At 40.3% G+C, this 23,820-nt stretch overlaps 1 protein-coding gene across 5 annotated transcripts in view; it reads left to right on the top strand.

The window, feature by feature from the left end:
• The window catches only part of C8H8orf34 (chromosome 8 C8orf34 homolog), a 90,987-nt gene that overhangs the window by 33,877 nt on the left and 33,290 nt on the right, over positions 1–23,820 (top strand). For all 5 annotated transcript variants that reach the window (XM_028736759.2, XM_028736761.2, XM_077932933.1 and 2 more), the window contains exons 7-8: positions 1,054–1,220; positions 10,661–10,796. In XM_028736759.2, the coding sequence (XP_028592592.2) occupies positions 1,054–1,220; positions 10,661–10,796 (303 nt within the window). The remainder of the gene's footprint in view (positions 1–1,053; positions 1,221–10,660; positions 10,797–23,820) is intronic.

Raw genomic sequence — 23,820 nt, 5'->3', positions numbered from 1 at the left:
ATTAGATGGTTATTTAATTCAACTTAATTATTTAGCCTTGAGTTTAGTAACTCTACTACTTGCAAATAATCTTTCTTTCAAGCACTAATAAAGTGCTAATTTATTAACATTGTCAGATCATTTTAAATGTTAAATGTGATGGAGAATGTTTTTACATCAATTTTAACAGTACATTATTGAGAGCTTAAAAGGCAATTTGGTGGTTTGTCAGGAGTGGGAGCTGAAGGGCTGTTGAAGACACAGCTGCAGTGAAAAATGTGAATGTTCATTTTATTAACTCCTTAGGAATACTGTGTACAACAATTTGGATGTGCTGAACCTTCTCTGCCTCAGTGGGTTGTCATTTGCTATGGTTTGAATGTGGCTGAAACTTTGTATTAGCATAGTGGTATCTGCTGAAGGTGCAAATATTAGGTTCTGGGGAAGAGTAGTAAATAGCTGGCCTCCTAAGACTATATTTAGGGCAAAATGAATATATGACCACAAATAGTTTCTTAAAGAAGAGTTGTGTGATGATGCAAGAATGAAATAGACTGAAGCTATGTTTTACTTTTTCTATTTTATCTGCTAACATGGGTTTGCATTCCTGAAACACTTTAAATCAGCCTTTCTCAACATTGAGTCCCCATATGTTATTGGACTACAACTCCTATCATTCCTAGCCAGGGGTTGGGAATGATGGGAGCTGTAGTTCAAGAACATTTGGAGAAGCTGCCCAGAGTGTCTGGGGCAGCCCAGTCAGATGGGTGGCATATAAATTATTATTATTATTATTATTATTATTATTATTATTATTATTATTATTATTATTATTATTATTAAAATATGGAATAAATATGAAATTATGGATTGGAATTATGCTTGTGGTTCCCAGCTATGTGGACATAGCAGCCTGCCTGCAATTCAGCTCCTTCATATGTATTATCTTGAGTTGGTCACGGTAAATTGTTTTAGTAAGATAAAATTATGAATTCTCCCAAGATGTCAATGGACACCCCCAGGTGCTCTCATGGAGAGACTGACAAATCAAAGAGGCAATTCTTTTTCTTCTAGTTTAAAGATGGAACCAAAGACTAAAGGATTGAAACATCAGCAGCAGCAACATAAGAAGCTACTCGCTGCCATGCTCTCCCAGGATTCGTTTGATTCTGTACAAAGCACAGCTCCATCAGTAACAGAAGAAGATATTGACAATGAAGATGATGCTATGGAACTTCTGGGTAATTTAAAAGCTTAATTCACTCACGGAGCAAGTTCAAATGTGGTTTTGCCATTGCTGCATTTACTCTGCCCCTCCTGTAGTATATTGATTGACACCTATTGCGCAAAATCCAGTGTCACCTTATGACTTTCTTCATAAGGCTGTATCACATATGGGGACATGACTACATGCTTTGTGTTCTTGGAAAAATCCCAAAAAACAAGACAGGAAATTATTGCCCTCAGGCTCTTCAGATGATGTCATAACATTCATTTTTTAAATGTTAGGGCTATTTTGAAATAAATATATGGGCCGAAAGGATAGACTTAAACAAAGTAAGCCAAAAAAGAATCCAGAGCTGGACTTTATTTTCCTTCTTTCACCTCTGTCGTTACTAACTGTGCTGCCTTCCATCATTAGGAAGTCACCCATTTTCCTACAATGTCGCACTAATTTTAGCCCTTCCCTTACTCGTTCAAATGATTTGTTTCCACGCTGTCAGCTGCTTGCCTAGCCCTGGCTGCTGCTAAAAGAATATGGTGCTCTGTTAGTCCTCCTAAAGGCAATATTATAACAATATGTATTTGGTTAAATTAATGTGCATTCCTCCCCCTGTGGTTTCATTTATACAGTTTAACTGGAATGTCTCGCACAATTTTTTAATAACATTAGATTATACAAGTTAGTGAACAACGTATGTAGCCATAGCTGAAGAATCTCTTAGAAGTGCAGGAAATTGCATTATACTAAGGCTTATTGTTCTTCTATCCCAGTATTGTCTGCTCCACTAGTTGAGATCACTAGTGAGTCATGGCCTGATCCAAGGTGGGTCACAACAGGAGCACTAGCACCATGCAGATATATAGTAATAGATTAAGAAAGACCCAAAAGCATGTTTGAATTAAAAGTGGGTCCTGAACCTGAAAACGTTGAAGACTGCCAATCTTCTCTGATTTGCAGCAACTTTCCAAAGTCTCAGTAGATGTCTCTTGTATCACCTCCTACCTTATCCTTTTTATTTAGAGATGGTTGACAATTGAATCTGGTCCATCTGCATGCAAACACACGTGCTTTGTCACTGAGCTATGGTACCTTCCCATTTCTTTAATGCTGTTCTTTTTTTTTAAGTATTGGTAATATTCCTTTAAAACAATAGTTTGGGTTTCTCACTATCCCCTCTTTTATTTTAGCTTATTTGTTGGAAGTGTGCATTTTAAATATGTTCAGAAGATATATTCAAGGTTATTTATGCCATGGTTTTAATTAGCACATTATAATGAGTTTTAGTAATTGCTGTATTTGTGGCACATTGATGCCAGATTTAATGTGAGACATCTGTTAAGTCCTTTTTTTCTGTGTAATGTGGAAGCTGCTAGTTTAGACCACAAACTGAAGTCTTTTTTGTTTTTTTAAGGCCTTTCCCCCTTCTCATATACTGTTGTTGGAGCCTGTATGCCACAGTGATTAGATTTTTAGAGTGTTAGACTAGAATAGGGCAGACCTGTACAGTGGTACCTCAGGTTACATACGCTTCAGGTTACAGACTCCGCTAACCCAGAAATAGTGCTTCAGGTTAAGAACTTTGCTTCAGGATGAGAACAGAAATCGTGTTCTGGCAGCGCGGCGGCAGCAGGAGGCCCCATTAGCTAAAGTGGTGCTTCAGGTTAAGAACAGTTCCAAGTTAAGTATAGACCTCCGGAACGAATTAAGTACTTAACCTGAGGTATCACTGTATTCAAATTATCATTCAGCCATTTAAACCCACTGGATGACGTTGGGTTAGACAGTTTCTCTCAGTCTATCCCTACCTCACAAAGGTTGCTCTAAGGGGGGGGAGGTAGGAGTGGGTGAGGAGAGAACTAAACTGAAGTTACTGAAGGAATGACAGGATTAAATGAATGAATGAATGAATGGTTTGTGTTTATACAGAATACAATTTTACAGTTAACCAAGTAAGCTGTAATCAGAATCACTGCCCTTTTGAGAGATTGATCACTTCATTGATTCCTCCATGTCCAGTTCCTCCAACTTAATAAGTGTTTTGTACTCCTGTGTAGAAAGGATACATAAAAAGAGTTAAGGCTGTTATCTACATACACTTTTAAAAAAGGTAAGCTTCTTGAACACACTGGGCTTTACTTCTGGCAAATGTGTACAGAGTTGTGCTGTAAGGTTGTGGTCCTGCAAGCATTTATCTAGAAGTAAATCCCATGGATCTCAGAACAGAAGGACTTACTTCTAAGCGAAATTGTATAGGATTTTGCCGCACATTAGCAATTTGGCTTATTCTGGCACAAAATCCACGGAGATAAGCCTAATTAGAAAAAAACAGCCTATTATATTCAAGAGCAAGTGGCCCGAGGGAAGAAGGAGTTGTAAAGCTGCAACATAATCAGATATTCAGGAGTTCATGTGAATATGAATGTTGAACTAGCAAACTCAGTATTTAAATTAGATTATTAGAACTGGCGTTCACTACTGAAAATCCGTATTTTTAGCAAAATATGGTCAAAGGTAACAAGACTCTGCTTATTATTACTATTCATGAATTACTATAAGCTGAGTTGTTGTGTACCTAGGATCAGACTGTTTCCATCACAACATACAAAAAAGGCGGGGGGGGGGGGCTAAAATTCCAAATCTATTCCAGATCTGATGAAAAGGTTTCCCCTTCTGGATTTCTGCTATAAGCACCTGTTAAAAGCACAGGAATACTGCCAGCCTCAAGTCAGAATGGCACGGTGTGTAAGTCTAATATTTTCTAGTTATGTCTGTTAGGTAGTAATGCATTACTTGTCCCACACCTCCCCCCCAAAAGGGGAAGCTGGAGATAGAACAGTATCTGACCAGAGAAGCACCAGCTATCTCAACCTGATCCCACTGCCCCCCTGAGGACAGCTGTGGGCTCTATGACCCTCCCCTCCCCTCCCCCACCCCACCCTCCACAAAGGACAGCAGCAAGTCCTATACCAAAAAGCTACACCTTAAGAGCCAGTGTGGTGTAGTGGTTAAGAGCGGTAGTCTCGTAATCTGGTAAACCGGGTTCGCGTCTCCGCTCCTCCACATGCAGCTGCTGGGTGACCTTGGGCCAGTCACACTTCTCTGAAGTCTCTCAGCCCCACTCACCTCACAGAGTGTTTGTTGTGGGGGAGGAAGAGAAAGGAGAATGTTAGCCGCTTTGAGACTCCTTAAAGGGAGTGAAAGGCGGGATATCAAATTCAAACTCTTCTTCTTCTCTTCTTCTATCTGTTCTTTGTTCATACTCATCTGCTGTTGGCCACCTTTATTTCTGACTTTCACATGTGTTTTCTGCCATTCTGTTCCATATGTCTGGATTAAGCCTCTTAAAATTCCTTTAAAAACCCCATTTTGCCCATAAATCCTTTGCCAAACCATCACCACCTTGTCTTTTCTGGGCATTTTGCTACCTGTTCTTCCTACCCACTAACCCACTCCTTGTATCTCTTCTATCATGCCCTATCTTTTAGTGTTGCCATTCCCATCTGAATGTAAGACCAGCTTTCATGTTATGATTGTCGCAAGAAGCCTGCTCTTAATTGCTCCAAATGTATCACCGCATTGATTTATCATGTACCAACAATGCTAGGTGCTGTGCATAATATGGAGCCCAGAGGTAACATGGTGCTCGCCCAGGTGGTTTAAAATCCAGATGCTGTCCTCTCTATTGGAGTGTGGCAACAAAGAGTAAATTTCCACTGAACAGAACAGAAAATATCCTCATTTCCCCCAAGCTCAACACACCGCAGATGTTTCTCTAATTCCACAGTGAATGGTTAAGACCTGGCAGCTATAAATCACAGCAGACAATCTGCTGCCACTTCTGAAAATTCTCACTGAAGCAGAAGCTTTATAGAAATGAATGGGGCTTGTGCCAGTGTAGCACTTTGAGGATCACTGTTTTAGTAAGGCAGACTCTATAATAATGCTGGAAACAGAGTTTTCAGTTACCTTAATGGGAGTTTTGGCTGTAGTTGGTTCTGATATATTTACATTTCTAAAGTAAGCCCTATTTCAAAATGCTTATGAAGGTTGCATTTGGGACTAATCCCTGAAAAGAAATGGAGCCCATTTTCCAGAATACAAATTGGATTAAAAATGCCCTTCGCATTCTTGAGTTAGATTGAATTCCGAGTAGTCCAGTTCTGGTACAGTGAAGTTTTACTGAGATAATTCACAATGGCAGCATGCTTGTTGCCAATGGCATACAGTTGGTCACAGAGATGACTCCTCCCACTGGATCTGACAGGAAGTTCCCACAAAACCTTTCACCTGTTTTCCAGGGGGAGGTGTCATCCTGCCCTCCAGTCCAAGCCTGTCTGCAGTCAAAGACACTTGGGTGCTCACTTAGCCTGTGAGTTCAACAACTTTTCAACCCCGCGTGGCACTAGGGAGCATGTACATTTTGGAATATAATTTCCTCCGTTCTCCTCAACTTATCTTTTCTGCTACTTGTCCTTGCTTCTGACATTTGTCTCAGTCAGTGCTTCTGTTGTTTTGTGGGAAGCATTTGGCAAGCAGCCTTTGTGGGGTGGGTTTGCAGAGGCTGGGGTTCATCCTCTGCTTCCTTGGGCCACAGCTGAGACTTGGCTGGAGCAGACGGGTTCCACAGCTGCACAAAAGTGGGTGGGACTGCCATTTTGTCCCTCAGCAGACGCAGCCACATTTAGCCCCAAAACTCCTTTTGTTGTTCAGCTTGTCTCACAACCCTTTGGAATCATGAGAGAGTACTCTGCTGATCCCAAATTCCCTGATCCTTAAACTAGGAGGCATTTAAAAAGCAATTACTGTTCCCTGATCAGACCAGTGAATTGACACAGCTCAGAGAGGAATGTTGCTTTGGTGGTTTTCCTCCTCTTCTGATAGTTAGGTCTGGCTTTTTCTGTGGCTTGCCCAGGGGAACTCTCCAGTTTGCCACTGCAATTGTGCACAGGAATGAGGCATGTTTGACCCTAGTGGTTCCTTTCACTGTGGCACTGTCTTGCAGTTTCTCCTTTGCTCAGTGTTCGGGGCTACAGTTTTAGAAGGTGAATCTCCCAGGTTCTTTCCCTAGGTGTGCACCTGCACATCTTCAGAGATCCAGGAGGCGATCTCACAGATCCTCCCCACCTGTCAGCTCTGTGATACTTCTTTCTCCCCCCCCCCTCCAGGGAGCCTCGTTCAAAGAGTCCAGGGGGACCTGTGCCACCAACCACTGTTCTAATACAGTTGCCTGTGGTTTCCCATCCACCTCCTGCTCAGTAGTCCACTGAGGCAGGCAAAGGGCTTTCAGCAGCTGATCTGGTCACTATCTCTGTCCAGCCAACAGGGAACTTGAGTGCAGCAGGTCATTCTACAGTGAATTAGGTGGGGGTTCTCTCACTCTGAACATACTGTTCCACAGATTAGTGGGTAGAAGGGGCAATTGCTGTGGGAAGAACTACAAAAATATCACAAATTAACCCAGTGGTGTGTTTTTTTAATTATTATTATTCTGGGGAGGAAGCCACCCCACAGAAGTTGCTGTTATTGTCTTCTGTAGCATGGGCTAAAAAGGTCTTTTCTTCCATGACATCTAAGCCCACTATTGTGCCCTTTCTCTTGGTTTTCAACAATGCATGGAAGGCTGAATGGAAACATCACAATAATACTAAAATGGTTCCCCGAGTGACAAAGAAACATTATAGTTTCTCTAAAGAAATGCAACAGCTGTGCTTGTCTCTAGTGAGTCCACTGGTGGTGACTTTAGTCTCCCCTATGGTTATGCTTTCAGAATAATTACAGGAATTTATCAGCTTTTCAGAAGGTTTCTTCTATTGTAATATTTTTCAGAGAATGAGGATTAAATAATTTTGATGGTTATAGGTTGTTCATACCTTGCAATATATTTGTCTTTTCTTTATAGCAAGTGACCTATGTGTTAACCTGTAAAGACACTGTGTCCTTTAGAAATATTAAGATCAGTAGCAACTTTTGTTCCTTAAATGTCCTGGGGAAATAGGCAGCAATCCTACACATGTCTACAGCAAAGTAAGCTGGTTCAATGTGACTTACTCCCAGGTAAATGTGACACTTGCATCCTTGTTTATTTATTTATATTGGTTGTTGCTCACTTCTTATTTTGAAATATTTTATACTGAATCAAGTGTCTTAATACTATTATAGGCTAACATTTTGTTATAGAAGCATGATTTCCAGCATTTGGTTGTTGCCACTTGAGGGCACTAATGTATTTTCTTTATGGATCCAGTAATCTTAACCAAACTTAAATGTGTGAAAAGGATCTTACTAAAAATGAGTTCTGTGCAAGAAATATAAAATACAGCTCCTTGAACAAAAAGCTGTGTTGGATTATTTAAACAAAAACACTTCCAAGCCTGGGAAGAATAACCAGAATGTGTATCTTTTAGCACACTTCCTTTACTTTTCTTTTTTTATATAATTTTTCCAGTTTATTAACTATTTAACTTTTCTCAAAAATTGGAGTGCATCAGAACAAAAAGTATATTCAAAAGTGTAAAAGTGCATTGCGAAAACAAAGAATAAATATACAATGCAATTAAATATTCAGATTCAAATTTACTTTGTAAAACTAGCTTGTCTGTGTGAACAGAAATAGTTTAAATCATGATTTTGTCATGTGGGGCTGTATGTGTTTATATAGTTATTAATCACAGTAGAATTGCAGCTGTTAATGTTATTGATAGTTCTGTAAAAATGGACAAATAAGCTCCCTTTAAGTATCTGTTTCCTTGATGCTACTACACACTGATAATTGTAAAGTTTCATTTTAATATTCTTGTCCTCGTTCCTTTTAAGTTTAACATTTTATTTAGTCAGTTCACAGCAGGCAGATCCAAAAATATACAGAGCTCATCTTGATTCATAAATTAAGTCTTACTAACTACATGGATATATCTGCACCTGTGTTCTTGGCGCATTTCCTTGACATTTGCCCCTCATAGTCATGAAACAAATCTATGCATCTTTCCAATACATAAATGGTTTATTCATCCTTTGAATTTGCTAGGATGACCTTGACGTAAGCTTGTAAATTAGCCAAGTTAGCTTTAAAAAATGAAGAGACAGAATTAATTCACTGGCCTTGTTTATATGTCATGATAAGCTATTTTGCTCCTCCCTGGTTCTATTTGTTTCTGCAATGTGTTCAGCTAAGTCCATGTTTGGTTTGGTGTATTATGTGAATCCAGGCTTGTGGTTAACTTCCCTACAGGCTAACCATGAGCTGCAACCAAAGTTTTTTTTCTAGTTACTGCTTGTGGTTAGCACTGAGAAAGTTTAACCACGAGTCTGGGTTTGGATGACATACTAAGCCAGTGTTTTTTACTACAGTAGAAAAAGACTGAAGAATCTGGCTTAGTGCAAAGCAGGCCAGTGGCTAGACCAAAACATACACAGATGTAATGGTTCTTAGGGTGCAATATGCAATATATTGCCCACTTGAATTAATATTAACATGTATGAAAAGCTCAGCTAGATGTATTTCGAGGCTCCACTGTATATCCATTTCTATTTTCTTCATAAAGGCATTTTCTTATTTTCAATTTGGTCCTTCTGAAAGGTTCTGTGATATTTAAAACCACCAGCAACATAGTGGCTGAGATCTAGCGAACTGCACAAGTAATTCTGTGTGCCCAATGAGGTTATTAACTTACCTTTCTTGAGCACAATCACCCTATGCAACATAACAAACCACTTTCAAAACAGAAAACATTTTCAAAAGCCATTTGTGATGAGGCATAGGAATCTACTGTTCAGTTATGTCCTCCTCACTCCCCCGGGTCCCCCCCCCAAAAGACCCCTGTATGCATATTTAAGTTATTGAGCTTATCTAAGGCAACCCTTTGGCTCCTAGGCTTGGACTACCTTAAAATATTAGTTTAAGATTTATAAAGTGCACCTCTATATAACTCCTCTAAGTTAATAGCATGAAATCATTTAAAACAATCCTCATTATTGTTCAGTATAAATTACTGTTGATGTTACAGATGGTTACTGTTTGATTAATTTCATGATTTGCCCTACCTTACTATTTTTAGAGTGGAAATGGCATGCATCAGCAGACTTTTGGCAAACTAGCAAAAGTTGACACAACAAGAAACTAGTTGAGTAAACTATGAAGACATAAAGAAATACGAGCGAGGCATTCAAGGCTAGGCCAAAATTTGATTTAACGCTATATAAACAGCTACACTATATAGCCATGTGTCGGCTATCTCAACAATATGCCAGCGGTAATGAATTCAGTGTTTGTTTACCGGCAACAATTTCTTAAAATATGGTAGTTGAATATGACACACAGATTCCCCCTTTCCCTCCTACACACAAAGCAAGCACAAATGTGTTTACAGTGGAGTTTTATTGAAGAAACATATGACAAACAATCTCCTGTGAACTTTGGCTGGTTTTTCAGAAACCAGTATAATTTACAAAACAGGCATGCTTTTTGCCAACCCCAAAATCATGTCTCTAAAAATAATAAGGCACAGATCTGTATACCCTTCTGAGTGTATACCTTTTCCTCCTATAATGCTTTGTTAGGATGTGCTAGATCAGGGATAGGGAACCCTCAGCCCCACAGCAACCAAATGGAGACCTGGCTTCTCCACCTGGGCTGTCCCCAGGTCACACCTCACCCCCTGCCCTGCTTTGCAGCCACCTTAAGTTCTTGCTTGTCTTGAATGTATCCTTTAACTCTGTTAAAGCTTCTTGCTTGCCTTGGCGAAGAATAGAGAAGGATGTGTGAGTAAATTAGCATTTGCTGTTCCATCCACTTTTGCTTCTGGCCTTGCCCTCTACTGGCTTCTGTTCTCTGGAATGTTGCCTGGACCAGAAGATAAATACAAAGGAGAGAAAGAAAGAAGAGTACTTGGAGAATCTGCAACCTTTAACCTGGCAGAGAGCCCTTCAAATGCCTTGTACCCCTAAGAATCATCTACCAGCATGTATGCATGTAGGAGTTGAGTGCCTTTGTGACAACCCCCACATACATATTTTCATTACTGTCCATACATTACGTTATTTCCTTCACCCACATATATCTGCATTATTGCTTACCCTGACTGGTGGGTGGGTGGAGGGCATTCCATGCTTGTGGTTTTAAAGATTCCCTGCCAAGCTGATCCTTGCCTCACGTTAAATAATTGTCTTTCACAACAGGCTGACAAACTAATAGTGAATGGGAATTTTAAATTTATTTTTACTTTATTACCTTTTCCTCTCACCTTCTCTGGAAAGATCTCAAGGCAGTGTGCACGGTTACTCCTACATTTTATCCTTGCGACAACCCTGTGAGATTTTTGGTACAGAGAGAAAGTGACTGGCCCAAGGTCACCCAGTAAGCTTCACGGCTGAATCTGCAATTTATGTGTTTCTAAAGCAAATGTGTTGCTGCAAATATTTACTTAGTGATATACTTACTTCTTCTTTTTTAATTTGCAGAGGATCTTGATGATTTAAGAATGGAAGGGGTAACCAGTGTCATTTCTTCTGGGAGCAAATTTAACCAAACCCGAAGTACACATACAGCTGAACCACAAGCCAAGGTCACCTTGAACATCTGTGCTAGGTGTGCCAGGTAAATAATAAGTTTTTTCTTTCTTTCTTTGTGCTTCCCTGAGGGCAAATGCTTATTGCATATTGGAATTTGCAACAATTTCGCCCAGCTATCTAAAAGAAAGGACAGGGTACGTGTTTTTATCTTAAAGTTGGATAGAGGAACTGTTCTTTTTATCCCTGACTTTCAGTGACATTAGAAATTAATTTAAGAATCCTAAATTCTAGACACAGGAGAAGCCACAGCTGCTGGCTCCAGCTTTGAGAAACAGTGGTGTCTGGTGTTTTGTTGAAAGAGGAGGCTTTCTTAATTAAAATTAAATCTTGAGTGGAATCTTTATCAGGTCTTAGGACTTGGCAAGTTAATAAGGAGGAGTTGGGGTTGAATAGAGCCTTTGGCAAGCCAGAGATCTTTCCCTCTTAGCATGGACTATTAACACATTTTTCTGTCTACCACTTGACTTGATTAGTGGATTTGAACACTATTGCTCAAGTTACTTTTGCACATGACACCATTCACGCCAACAATGTACCAAATTGTTTCACATACTTATCAGCTTTATGTCACAGCTTGGAACTATTTTCAGTTTTCTTTCTCTGAATTTGATTAGTTACCTGAATTTCTGTGGCTTTTCAAAGATGATCCAGGGTATTTATGGCTTCAAAATGCACCTGTGTAAATTAAGATTCAGTTGCATGTGTGTTTGGGGGGAGTTTCATACAGTTGCCTTTTAACACTTCATAATCCTATCCTTCTGGAAGGAACCTAATCAATATGGAATCTTTCTGGCTTTGGAACTGATTTTTTTTCCATCTACAGTATGAGAGGGAAAAAAGCAAAGCAGCCAAATCAGCTAAGGAGGCAATAATAACTGCGAGCCCTTTGATTTTATTTTTTTAAATGAAGACTCGTTTTTGAAAAGGAAATTCACCTGACAAAACTAGCCAAACTCAATCACTTAAGTGATTAGCAAGAACATTATTTGCAGGAGGAGTGTGTGTGTGGGACAGTTCTAACTTCTTGACTTCTGCTGCTGGCTATTCTATTGTGGTACTCCAGATAAAGTTAAATACCTTTAAATAAAGGGAACCTGTGATGGCATCAGGATGAAATTTGAGCATGTTCCAGCCCTATTTTTAAACTTCATCCTCTTTGATTTGAGGCTGCCACTTTTTGACGGATGCCTGCTTGGAGATACTGATTGAATAACACTTCCAGAAATACCCCCATGCCCTCGCGTGCAGAATCATAATGTAGTGCTGTCATTGTTAGAGAAATCTTCCCCACCATTTAAGATTTAAACCCTGCGATATAAATCAAGATGTGGTTTTACATCCCTGACCCATAGCTGTCACCGCTGATACTTAGTCCTCTCTTGATTACACCAAAAGACTATTCTGTCAGTCTTTTGCTAAATCAAATGGAACAAAATGCTAAGCCTCATCTGCCCAAACAACCAAATAGCATGACAAAACCTGACTGCCCTCAGATGACAGAATTATCTATATGTTAAACTCTGAGCTTTTTCTAGCCTTGACTGCTGCCCCAGAATTTGCCCTGATTAAATGAGGTGAGGGTTTGTCCTTTTTACAGTGTGGGTGAAGGACTTGACTGCAGAAGAAGCAGGATTTATAACTGAATGAGTACTTGCTCTGATTATAAGCCTTTTATTTTTTGGATCATACAATATATACACACCATCCCATTGCACAGTGGCAGTATGTGTATGATGCTACTGTTAGGTGGCAATTGCTAGGTGTAATTATCTGATATGGCTTGAAGTACCTTCTGTTCTTGGGATGCGGGTGGCGCTGTGGGTTAAACCACAGAGCCTAGGACTTGCTGATCAGAAGGTCGGCGGTTCGAATCCCCGCGACGGGGTGAGCTCCCGTTGCTCAGTCCCTGCTCCTGCCAACCTAGCAGTTCAAAAGCACGTCAAAGTGCAAGTACCATAGATAAATAGGTACCGCTCTGGCGGGAAGGTAAACGGCATTTCCGTGCGCTGCTCTGGTTCGCCAGAAGTGGCTTAGTCATGCTGGCAACATGGCCCAGAAGCTGTACTCTGGCTCCCTCGGCCAATAAAGCGAGATGAGCGCCGTAACCCTAGAGTCGGCCATGACTGGACCTAATGGTCAGGGGTCCCTTTACCTTTTTTTACCTTCTGTTCTATAATCATTGACTCTTTGAGTAATGCAGTGCCCTGAGATCCATATGGCCTGTTTAGGTCATCAGATGACCTTAACAAATGAGGGATATCTGTTGAATGCAGGCTACAGTGTAAAAGAACATGAAACAATGTGTCATGCAACTCAAATATCCAAAGGATTCCCTCTATCATCCTGCCTGTGCCTTAGGTTTGTTGAATGAGTTTCTTCTCCATGATCCACCATTGGGTAAGCTGCTCTTTGTGGTGTCACAAGAGAAAGCTTTCTTTACAGTGGCACCCTACTTGTGGACTGTCCCCGCCTCAAAACTGTAGAAGATGTTGATATTTTTTATTAAGTTAAGACATACTTGTTTTGCCCAGGTGTTCTCAGTGGTTATTTGGGTTAGCCTATCCTGTGTTTTCAGCTGCTCCTATTGGTTTATATGAATTTTATGGTTTTATTATAGTGTGATACCTCAGTTGGTTAGAGCATGGTGCTGATAACACCAAGGATACAGGTTCGATCCCTGTATGGGACAGCTGCATATTCCTGCATTGCAGGGGGTTGGACTAGATGATCCCCAGGGTCCCTTTCAATTCTATGATTCCATTGCGTATTTTTATATGCTGTATCTCATTCTTGTATCTGTATAGAGGAAGGGCAGGTTATAAATAACAATTCACAGATAAATCTTAATGTAAGTTCTGCAACCAGGTGAGAGGATTTCCATATATCATGACCATGGATTACCTATAACTATAAAAAAAGACATGGAGCAGATTTTTTGTTTACATTTTTGGAGTATTTATAAAGTGCTAAGCAAGGTTGTCAATTGGTTTTACTCAGAGAAGATCCACTGAAATTAATGAACATGACTATGTTAATTTTATTAATTTTGATGGGTCGAGTTGTGTATCACATCCAACATTCTCAAGGTGGGTTACAATACGTTAGGGAAATTTTTTATGAATTTGACTTGCATTCTCACTGTGGCAAATCTCTTTCTTGCAGCTCTTGCCAAAAGATACTTGGGAATGAAACACTTTTTGTTGAACCCACAAAAATATGACAATTTCTGCTTGCAACTTTATACAAAAGAATGAGTTACGTGTAATTTCAAAATAAATAGATCACACACTGTCACAAATTATATGATCTGAATGAAATTATAAGAAGACTACCATATGTATGCCAAGTTTGTTGGTAAGCTTTGAAAATACTTGGACCTGGAACTAGATAAATCACACGTTAAAAAATCAACAACACTAAACATGTTATGGAAATGAGATGTATCCAATCACAACAAAATTCTTGAGATAGCTAGCATGCTGTATAATTTCCCATGCAATCTTTGTAGCAGCACTCCCTGGTGCATGTATAATTACCATCACTTGTACCTTGGCTTCATAATAGATGGCTAAATGTCACCTAAATCTTTATTGGAAGCCTCCTGGTGACATGAAAATGTGGAGGAATTCATGAGTTCAGTGGATTATGAAGTGAATAAAAGGTTTGTTAATGCCGCCTCCTCTGAAAAAATGTCCTGTTGACTTCTGTGGAGCATACTTCTGAAAAAACAAATAGAGGATTCGCCTGTATGGCCTTAATCCTAAATGTACATCAAATTTAGTGAACACATTTTCAATCAAATGTAGGGTAGACTGTAAAGCTATAAGCACACAGTTACTCACACTTATATCCCGTTTGGTTTCAGTAGTGCTAACTATTTACTGAATTGTGCCTAAATGAAAAATGTGTGCAATAAACCAAGAACTACTATCGTTTTGAATCCCATGCTGCTAAATCAATTTCATGGTGAACTCCCTGTGAATTTCCCCTTTTGAAAGAAATGGCTAAGTCTCATTATTTCCAAAACCCTAGCTTTGTCATGGGAAACAAACAACATAAGACAGGAGATTTATGTTCCAGCTTAACCAAAATCTCATGGGGCATAGAATTTCCCTAGTTGACCACATTTTCCCACTGAGTAAATCCAGAAACAACATTGAAAAAAAGATGATGTGATAATCAAAACATTCTCTGTTAAAGAGTTATAGGGTCTGTCAAAAGGAATTGCTCTCTATGTGAAGGAAAAGGAGGAATAACTGCAGCCTTAATTGTCCTTCTGTTGCATAATCTATTAAGAGATTATATATTCCTACTGAGTCTGTCTTAAAGTTGTTTTAGTACTTTAAAAAACAAATGTCTGCAAGTGTTTTCTGTTTGCTTTGACACATGCAATTATTGCTAAGAGGACAATCCAAGAAACCTGTTTGCCTAATTTTGTAAAGAAAGTATCAAAATGCTTGTTCCCTTAACTATTTGGTATTTTTTAGTTTCATGTTTTTAAACTACAACCATGCTTTAATATTGACCAACTATGTATGGGACTGTGACTTAATGCACTGTGTATTGCACAAATAGTATTGTGCAAATGTACAATCTATAACATTAGAACTTCATAGATAAAATGGGGAAATTTTCAAGGCAGTATTTCCCCTCTCTTCCATTTATAAGCAATGCATCTGTTTCCGAAGCAGAATCTAATACGTAGTAGTAGTAATTTCATTTATCACCTTCAACCTAAGGTCCCATGGTGGGTTACAACTCTTCAGCAACTGCATTTAATAGCTTTTGAAAATGCAAGAAAAAACCCTTGCAGAAAAGGTTTCCTCCTGAAAATTTCAATGTATGACATTTCCTCAGGTATTAAAACATTTTAGTCTGATACATTGAAATGTTGTAGGGATTTGGAAACAAAATTGATAGCATAGGTGCCCTTAAATAAATTTTTAAGTACTAAAAACCATCATCATCATCATCATCATCTGTATAGCCAACCTTTGCCATAAGGTCCCAGGGTTACAACAATTTGACATACAGCATTAAAAACAGTTTAAAACAAATTGCAAACAAATATGGGCAAGCAGGTGTATTGGTAAATATACTAACTTAGAAACATCTCCAGCTCATTCATATAATGAAACTGAAGAGGATACAATTTTGAATGAGTTATGTTTGCAATAACAAAGGATGTAAAACTCAGGAAGCAAGACAAGTTTTGAAGTGAGGCATGTTTACACAGGTGTTGCATCAGTTTTTAGCAGTCCGTCTTTACAGTTTGGCGGTATTGATTTGGTTACTGTAGTGGCACAAACAGGAATTTGCTCCACTGCAGTTACATGGGTTTCTTTGCTGTAATTTGGCTCGGTATGTAATTGGCTTGGTGTTTACATTATTTACTTCATTTAATGTTTAGAGGAAACCAGTTGTCTGCTTTCAAAAGTTCTCTTCTGGCTTATGTTAGCATATGCAAGCTTATTGTGCCTTATATTGCACCCTGGAAATTGTAGTTCCCATCACTAGTCATGACTGTGAGCTGCTCAGAAATTTAACCCATTCCCATGTTTTAGATCTATACATGGTACAGCAATCTTAATTATGGATGTTTATATTTTAATGCTTGTGCAATTGTTTATTTCAGTTTTCTTGTAAACAGAAGACTATTTTGGTATGAAATGGTATATAAATTAATAAATCATATAAGAAGTTTCCAATAAACTTCTTTATTGTCTCAATTAAAGAGAAATTGCTTACCAAGCAAAAGGCTATTCAATTGTAGAATCATTGAGTTGGAAGGGACTCAAAAGTCCAGTTCCACTGCTATAGCATCCCTAATAGGTGACAATCATTCCTGTGGCTTAAAAAAACTCTAATGAAGGTGAGTTCAACACCTTCTGCAGCAGTCTTTTCCACTCCTGAGCATTCTACTGACAGGAAGCTCTTCCTAATGTTGAGCTGAAATCCCCTCTTTTGTAATATGAACCCCTTGGTACAGGTCTTAGCTGCTGGAGCAACAGAAAACGAATCTGCTCCATGTGTGTGCAGTAATTTAGAAGGATGCTAAACAGCAGTTTAGAAAGAGAAAAATGTTCCTTTTGGAATTTTAAGGCAATGTTGATATATTTTTTCATCAGACATGACAGGTCAGACACAGGCTAAATTTAAGAAAAGGTTGAATAGTTCCATTACACAGGACATTAATTCTAATACTAATGCTAGCTATTGGATGGAGGGGAAAACAAGAGAAGAATGTATGGATACTTCCTCCGCACGGTTTTATAAAGATGCAGTGGGAAAGAAGAGATGTGTCTCATACAAATGCTGTTTTCTATCTGCCCCCACTTTTCTGGCTTGGAATGCTAAGAAGCAGTCTACTATTATTGGCTTGTTTTAATAGCAGATTACAACTGTCACTGGTTTGTATCAGAAGCAATTTATAAAGGGCTTCCAGTAAGATTTTGTTTACTTTTCACTAGTGGTATGTTTCAGAGGAAGCTGAGATTTTTCTTTTGTATCTAAAATAGAAAATGAAACTTATTTTCAAACAACAACAGCAAAACCTTAATTCCTTAACCAGGCTTTATATTTGCCTGTAGCAAGTAAGCTTTGTATTATTTGACTCCAGTGCTCTTTGGTGGCCTGTCTCTGACTGTTTTTCTGTGAAAAAGCGATAGTTTGTTGTTTGTTTGTTGTTGTTTTTACTAACCCAGTCTGCTAACATTAGCTGGAGTAGAAAATACACCCATGCCAAAATTCAGTGCATTTCTAAGTCATTTTATGCCACATGTGTTTTTTTTTTTTGTTTGTTTGTTTCTAGAAGGGTAATTCCATGTTTATCTATCTTTACTAATCACAGAAAAAGTGTAATGTGCTGTAAAACCCTATTCATGTCTACTTATAAGTATTTTCATTTAACTCAAAGGTAAATGTTTACAGCATTGCTGATACAGTATTTATAACAGTGACATTTGTTAGGCTGAATAACCTATCAAATGAAAGAGAATCTTTAGTCTTCAGTGGAAATTTTGTACCTACATCTGAAACCTAGAAAGGTTAGTACAGGTTGGTAGTCGAACGGCTTGGCTCCCAAACAAATCGGCTCCCGAATGCCACAAACCCGGAAGTGAGTGTTCCAGTTTGCAAATGTTTTTCAGAAGCCGAATGTCCAACGTGGCTTCTACAACTTCCGATTGAGTGCAGGAAGCTCCTGCAGCCAATCGGAAGCTGCGCTTTGGTTTTTGAACCGTTTCGGGAGTCGAATGGACTCCCAGAACAGATTAAATTCGAGAACCAAGGTACCACTGTATTTTATATTAAGATAATATTGAGGCCTTAAAGTTTTATTTGTGGCTATTGCTATAGTATGTGGCCTATAGCACCATTTACTATAGTAAGTGGTCTGTAAATAATAGATGATCCTTTTTCTAAATAAACTAGTGGGGAATGTATATTTTAAAACCCAGTATAATGTGAAAAATCAGACTTCCAAAACTAAACCAACACATATGTATATCTTCCAAAATCTAGGTGACTCCTGGTTCATTTGCCCAATACCGTTCTTGCATGGCTGAGCATTCCCTAAATATGTGCTTAGCAGCACAATCCCATATATGTCTGTTCAGAAGTAAGCCCTGTTCAGTTCAATGAGGCTTACTCTCAGGTAGTTTTGTATTAGGTTAATCTAAGCGGCCTATTATAGGCTGGAGCCTACAGAAGTTTGCAGCAAGAATCCAGGATAGACTGTGGTGGTCAGGACCATGGACAGCACAGTGTGGCAGCTGGTTTCAAGGTTAAACTGGATGCAATTTAAGGAAACAGTACTTGAAATATTGCGCCACTAATAGTCTAGAATCAACTATGGCCTCAAATAGTCCCACAAGAAGGTGAATGTCTTACAGCGGTGGAGTGGACACTTCCAAGGGAATGAGTCTTTTGAGTCACAGGAGGAAAGTAAGATTACATCCCCATGCAGAGTGGATGGATAGAATAGAATAGAATAGAATAGATTCTTTATTGTCATTACACAAGTGCAACATTGCACAAGTGCAACGAAATTGGATGCCATCCCTTAAAAACAACAAAAGCAAAACAACAACAACAACCAAACAAACCACATTCCAGCCACACCCACACCAACACCCATCAAACTCCCAGGTCACACTATCGAGTTACAGCATTCAAAAAGGCCACAGCTCTTGGATAGAAACTGTTTTTCAGTCTATTTGTCCTTGACTTGATGTTTCTATATCTCCTGCCAGAAGGCAGTAGTGCAAACAGACTGTGTCCCGGGTGAGATGAATCCTGCAGGATGTTGTTTGCTTTCCTAAGACAACGGGAACCGTACAGTTCTTCCAAAGATGGGAGAGGATGACCAATAATCCTTTGGGCTGTGGTTATGACCTTCTGGAGCACCTTCCTCTCCCTAGCTGTACAACTGGAGAACCAAGCACAAATACAGTATGTAAGAATGCTCTCTATGGAGCCTCGGTAGAAGGACACCAGCAGTCTCTCACTCAGATTGTTCTTCTTTAAAAGTCTGAGGAAATAAATTCTCTGCTGGGCCTTCTTCACCAGAGCAGTGGTATTTGCGCTCCAAGTCATGCCCTGATCGATAGTTACTCCCAAAAACCTGAATTCCGCCACCCTCTCCACCCGTTCCCCGTTGATATACAAGGGCTGAATGTCCGCCTTTTTTTTCCTGTAATCCACCACCAATTCCTTGGTCTTAGCCGTATTAAGAGCCAGATTGTTCTCTCCACACCAAACACAGAGCCGCTCCACCTCGTCCCGATAGGCGGACTCATCCCCTCCTGAAATGAGCCCTACCACCGTAGTGTCATCAGCAAACTTGATGATTTTGTTGCTGGAATAGATGGCTGTACAGTCATACGTATAGAGAGCATAGAGCAGGGGACTCAACACACAACCCTGTGGTGAGCCGGTGTTAAGGCTAAGGGCTGTGGACATATGTGACCCTACTCTAACCCTCTGAGAACGTTCTGACAAAAAATCCAAAACCCAGAGACAGGTGGAGTTGGAGAGTCCAATCGCCTCTAGCTTGGACACCAGTCTATGGGGGAGGATAGTGTTAAAAGCAGAGCTAAAATCCACAAACAGCAGCCTCACATAACTCCCCGGCTGCTCCAGATGGGACAGAGCAGCATGGAGAGTGGTGGTGATAGCATCTTCTGTGGATCTATTTGCCCTGTATGCAAACTGGTAGTTGTCAAAAGTTGATGGAAGACAGGAAATAATGTGACGGCGCACCAGTTTCTCAAAACACTTCATGATGATTGGAGTCAGTGCAACTGGTCTGTAGTCATTCAAACTACTGATTGTGGATTTTTTAGGCAGAGGGACAATAGTTGACGACTTCAGGCAGGGTGGGACAATAGACTGGTGTAAGGACTTATTGAAGATCTTAGTAAAGACCCTCGCCAGCTGATCCGCACAGCCCTTCAACACCTTTCCAGTGATGCCATCAGGTCCAGCCGCCTTCCTCGGATTCGCCATCCTCAATACCTGTCTCACCTCATGCTCCTCTACCGTGAATGAGGGGCCCCTATGGGCTGGTGGCTGTAATACCGGCGTCTCAGGTGGCTCCTTCTCGAAGCGAGCAAAGAAGAGGTTAAGCTCCTCCGCCAGCAAAGGGTCACCGTCGACAGCACCAAGGTTAGGTTTGTAGTTGGTAATATGCTGAATCCCCTGCCACATCTGTCTTGTGTTGTTGCTCCTTAAATTATCCTCAATCCTCAGCCTATAATCCAATTTTGCCCGTCGAATACCCCTCTTCAAGTTTGCTCTTGCCACACTGTAAAGCTGCACCTCGCCTGACCTGAAAGCCCTGTTCCTTTCCCGCAACAGGCACTGGACCTCTCTATTCATCCAGGGTTTCTGATTGGGGTAAAACCGGATGGATTTATTTACTGTGACAGTGTCTGTGCAGTGATTGATATAGCACAGAACTGCCGCCGTGTGCTCCTCCAGGTCTGAACGATCGAAAATATCCCAATTGGTTCTCTCAAAACAGTCCTGCAGCTGGTGAATAGCACCTTCAGGCCAGATTTTAACAGATTTTAATATTGTGGGAGCCCGTTTCCTGAGTGGGATATATGCTGGTACCAGGAACAGAGACATATGGTCGGACTGGCCCAAGTGTGGCAGCTGTAAAGCCCTATAGCCGTGATTTACATTCGAATAAACTTTATCCAGTGTCTTGTCCCCTCTTGTGGGACATTTCACATGCTGATAGAGCGTTGGGAGCACTGTTTTAAGTTCAACATGGTTGAAGTCTCCCGCAATGATGTGCACAGCTTCAGGATACTTGTCTTGCTGGCTGCTGATAAGGCTCTGCAGGCATCCCAAAGCCAAGTTGGCATTGGCATCTGGTGGCACGTACACACCAGTTAACATAACAGCTGTGAACTCCCTAGGGAGATAGGCTGGTCTACATTTAACAGCCACATATTCCAAATCCGGTGAACAGTGACTGCCCACAGTCTTCGAATTATTGGACCAGCATTTGTTCACATATACACACAGCCCCCCTCCTTTGGTTTTTCCGAAGTCCATGCCTCGTTCATGACGATGTACCGCATAGCCTTCCAACTGAATAGCTGTGTCTGGTATGGACGGTTGAAGCCATGTCTCAATGACAAATAAAACGCAGCAATCTTTTACAAGGCTGTTCTTTGCTGCCTGCAGCCTCAATTCATCCATCTTGTTGGCAAGAGATCTCACATTAGCAAGAAATATGCTAGGGAGCGGTGGTTTAGATGGACTCCTCTGCAATCTTACCAGGACGCCAGCCCGACAACCCCGCCTTTGCCTCCTGTCTCTACGCCGCCTTCGCCTCCTCCCTGGAGGCATAGTAATCCATGGAGAGCCCGGTGGCCTGGCTACTCCCACAGGAACGTTATCTGGGCGAAAATAATCAGCTCTTACAGCTTGTTCACACTGTAACCCGACCTTCAGAAGTTCCTGCCTGCTGTAAATCTTTCTTGCCCAGCCAGACATACTCAGACCAAGTAAAAATAATAAAAACAAAACAAAACGCTAAGGGAGAGCACTAAGCCGCAGCGTCTATGCGCGCCGCCATCTTGTATATCTTGTATCCGGTTACTGGCATCTGGTGGAGGAAAGTAAGATTACATCCCCATGCAGAGTGGATGGATACATCACCATTGGAGCTTCCCTTCCATGGGAGCATCCTATAGGCGGGTTGCTTCGGAGGCTTTCTCCTCAGATGGCTCCTAAATTCAGTCTTCCACACAATTTGTCATTGGTTCCCTTCTTTGACAGCATGGGGAGCCTAGTCTTGGGCCATCACGTTGCATTAACAAAACTAAAATAAGAAAGGCATAAATTTGAAGGGTGGTAGAAATAGTTTCAAACTCCATTCTTGAAATTCTGAGGGATTTGCTTTTAGGGCAGAAAATGAGCATTCAGACTACTTCCATGTATAATGTCTATTTTCACCCTTCATGTATGATATACATTCACATAGATATAGCCCAGGATCTGTAGGGCTATTGAGCTTGGCACTCCGCATGCAAAGCAAGTCTCTCTCCCTTTCTCTCACCAATCTGAGCTCTGCATATTCTCCAAAGGACCTGTCCTGAAGGTAGGGAAACCCTCTGAAGAAGCATTCAGTGCAGTGGGGTGAGCTAGCAGGGGAAAGAAACACCTTTTGGTATACTTAGTACAGTAGGTTCCAATGCTCAAATGGTGACTGATCTGTGACTAGCACTGGTAGGAGTAAATAGAGTGGAGTCTTAGAAAGGATAGTATGGTTGTTGACAAAAGTGTTTTGTGATGGTCCCGCCATGGCCAAACCTTTCCCATGCCTACCCTGATCTGCAGCAAAATCAAGGAAGCCACTTAGTTGGTTTTTTTGCTTGTTATCTTGAGATGTAAGGGACAGCAGGGAATTTGAGGCAGCAATGGGGATGGGATGAGAAAGTAAAGATGAATAGATGCAATAGGGTAACTAAAGAGGAGGAGGAGGAGGAGGAGGAGAAGGGAGCAGTAACTGGTGCATTAGGAAAATTACATGTTCCTGAGATCCTAATGCCTGAGACATTGCTATAGGGCAGGGGAGAGGAGCAGAGAGGTGGTGGAAGGAGACATTCTTCTCTGGCTCAAATTAAAACCTGAGCCAGACTTGGAAATACCTGAAGATGAGAATTTTAAATCACAGAAATTCGTATTTCAACTCAAAGGACTACACGCATTGGGGCATCACTAGACTCATGTGTTGTGCTTCTTCATTGATGAATCAAAAGTGCTTGTTGTTTTTAGTAATCACTGAATATGTACAGGAATGAGCTCAGCTCATTGAAAACCATTTCAGGAAATACAAAATGAAATTCAGGCTATGTTAACATATTTATGTTTTATGATTATGGGCAATGGGAAAAAAGAAGTTATGTAGATGTTACAGATGGATCGTGTCTCACATTTCTAAAACTCTGCAAGATGTGGAAACTATTGCCAAACTTTAAATGAACATTCTTTCATATTGTGATAATCTGCTGTAGAATTAGCAACTGACTTCCCTAGAGCTTCAGGCTGTAATGAGTAATTGCTTACAGTTCCCAGATAGACTTCTATATTAAAAGTTATCAGAAGAGTGAAATGGATGAGGTTTTATCAGAAAGAACACAAAAAAGAAAGCCTATAGTTAATTCCACAAAACAATTGTCAGTTTCCAACTCTGAAGTCATTTCATGAACATTTTTAGGAGTGGCTGCAGAAAGTAAAACAAGTAATATGACACACTTTTATATACTTGTTGTTCGCATAAAACCCTGTTTAAAACTGGAAAGAAAATGTGGCCTTGATACCACCTGTGTGACATAGATAAGGATTCAGTTATTCATTTTACATTTTTATCTTGCCAGGAGCATGTACGTCACTTGCGGGTCCTTCTGGATCCATTACTGTCACTTGAGACATAAGTGGCCTCAGTGGCATTGAGTGCCTTCTGTCAACTTCAACTGATGGCCCCAGATAGTAGCCTACCTATTGTTGTCTGTGTTCTGGTAATTTCTGGG

The sequence above is a fragment of the Podarcis muralis genome, chromosome 8 (genome assembly GCF_964188315.1).
Source record: "Podarcis muralis chromosome 8, rPodMur119.hap1.1, whole genome shotgun sequence".
Lineage (NCBI taxonomy): Eukaryota > Metazoa > Chordata > Lepidosauria > Squamata > Lacertidae > Podarcis > Podarcis muralis.
Note: the sequence above shows the minus strand (reverse complement) of the source record. Positions and strands in the feature narration are given on the sequence as shown.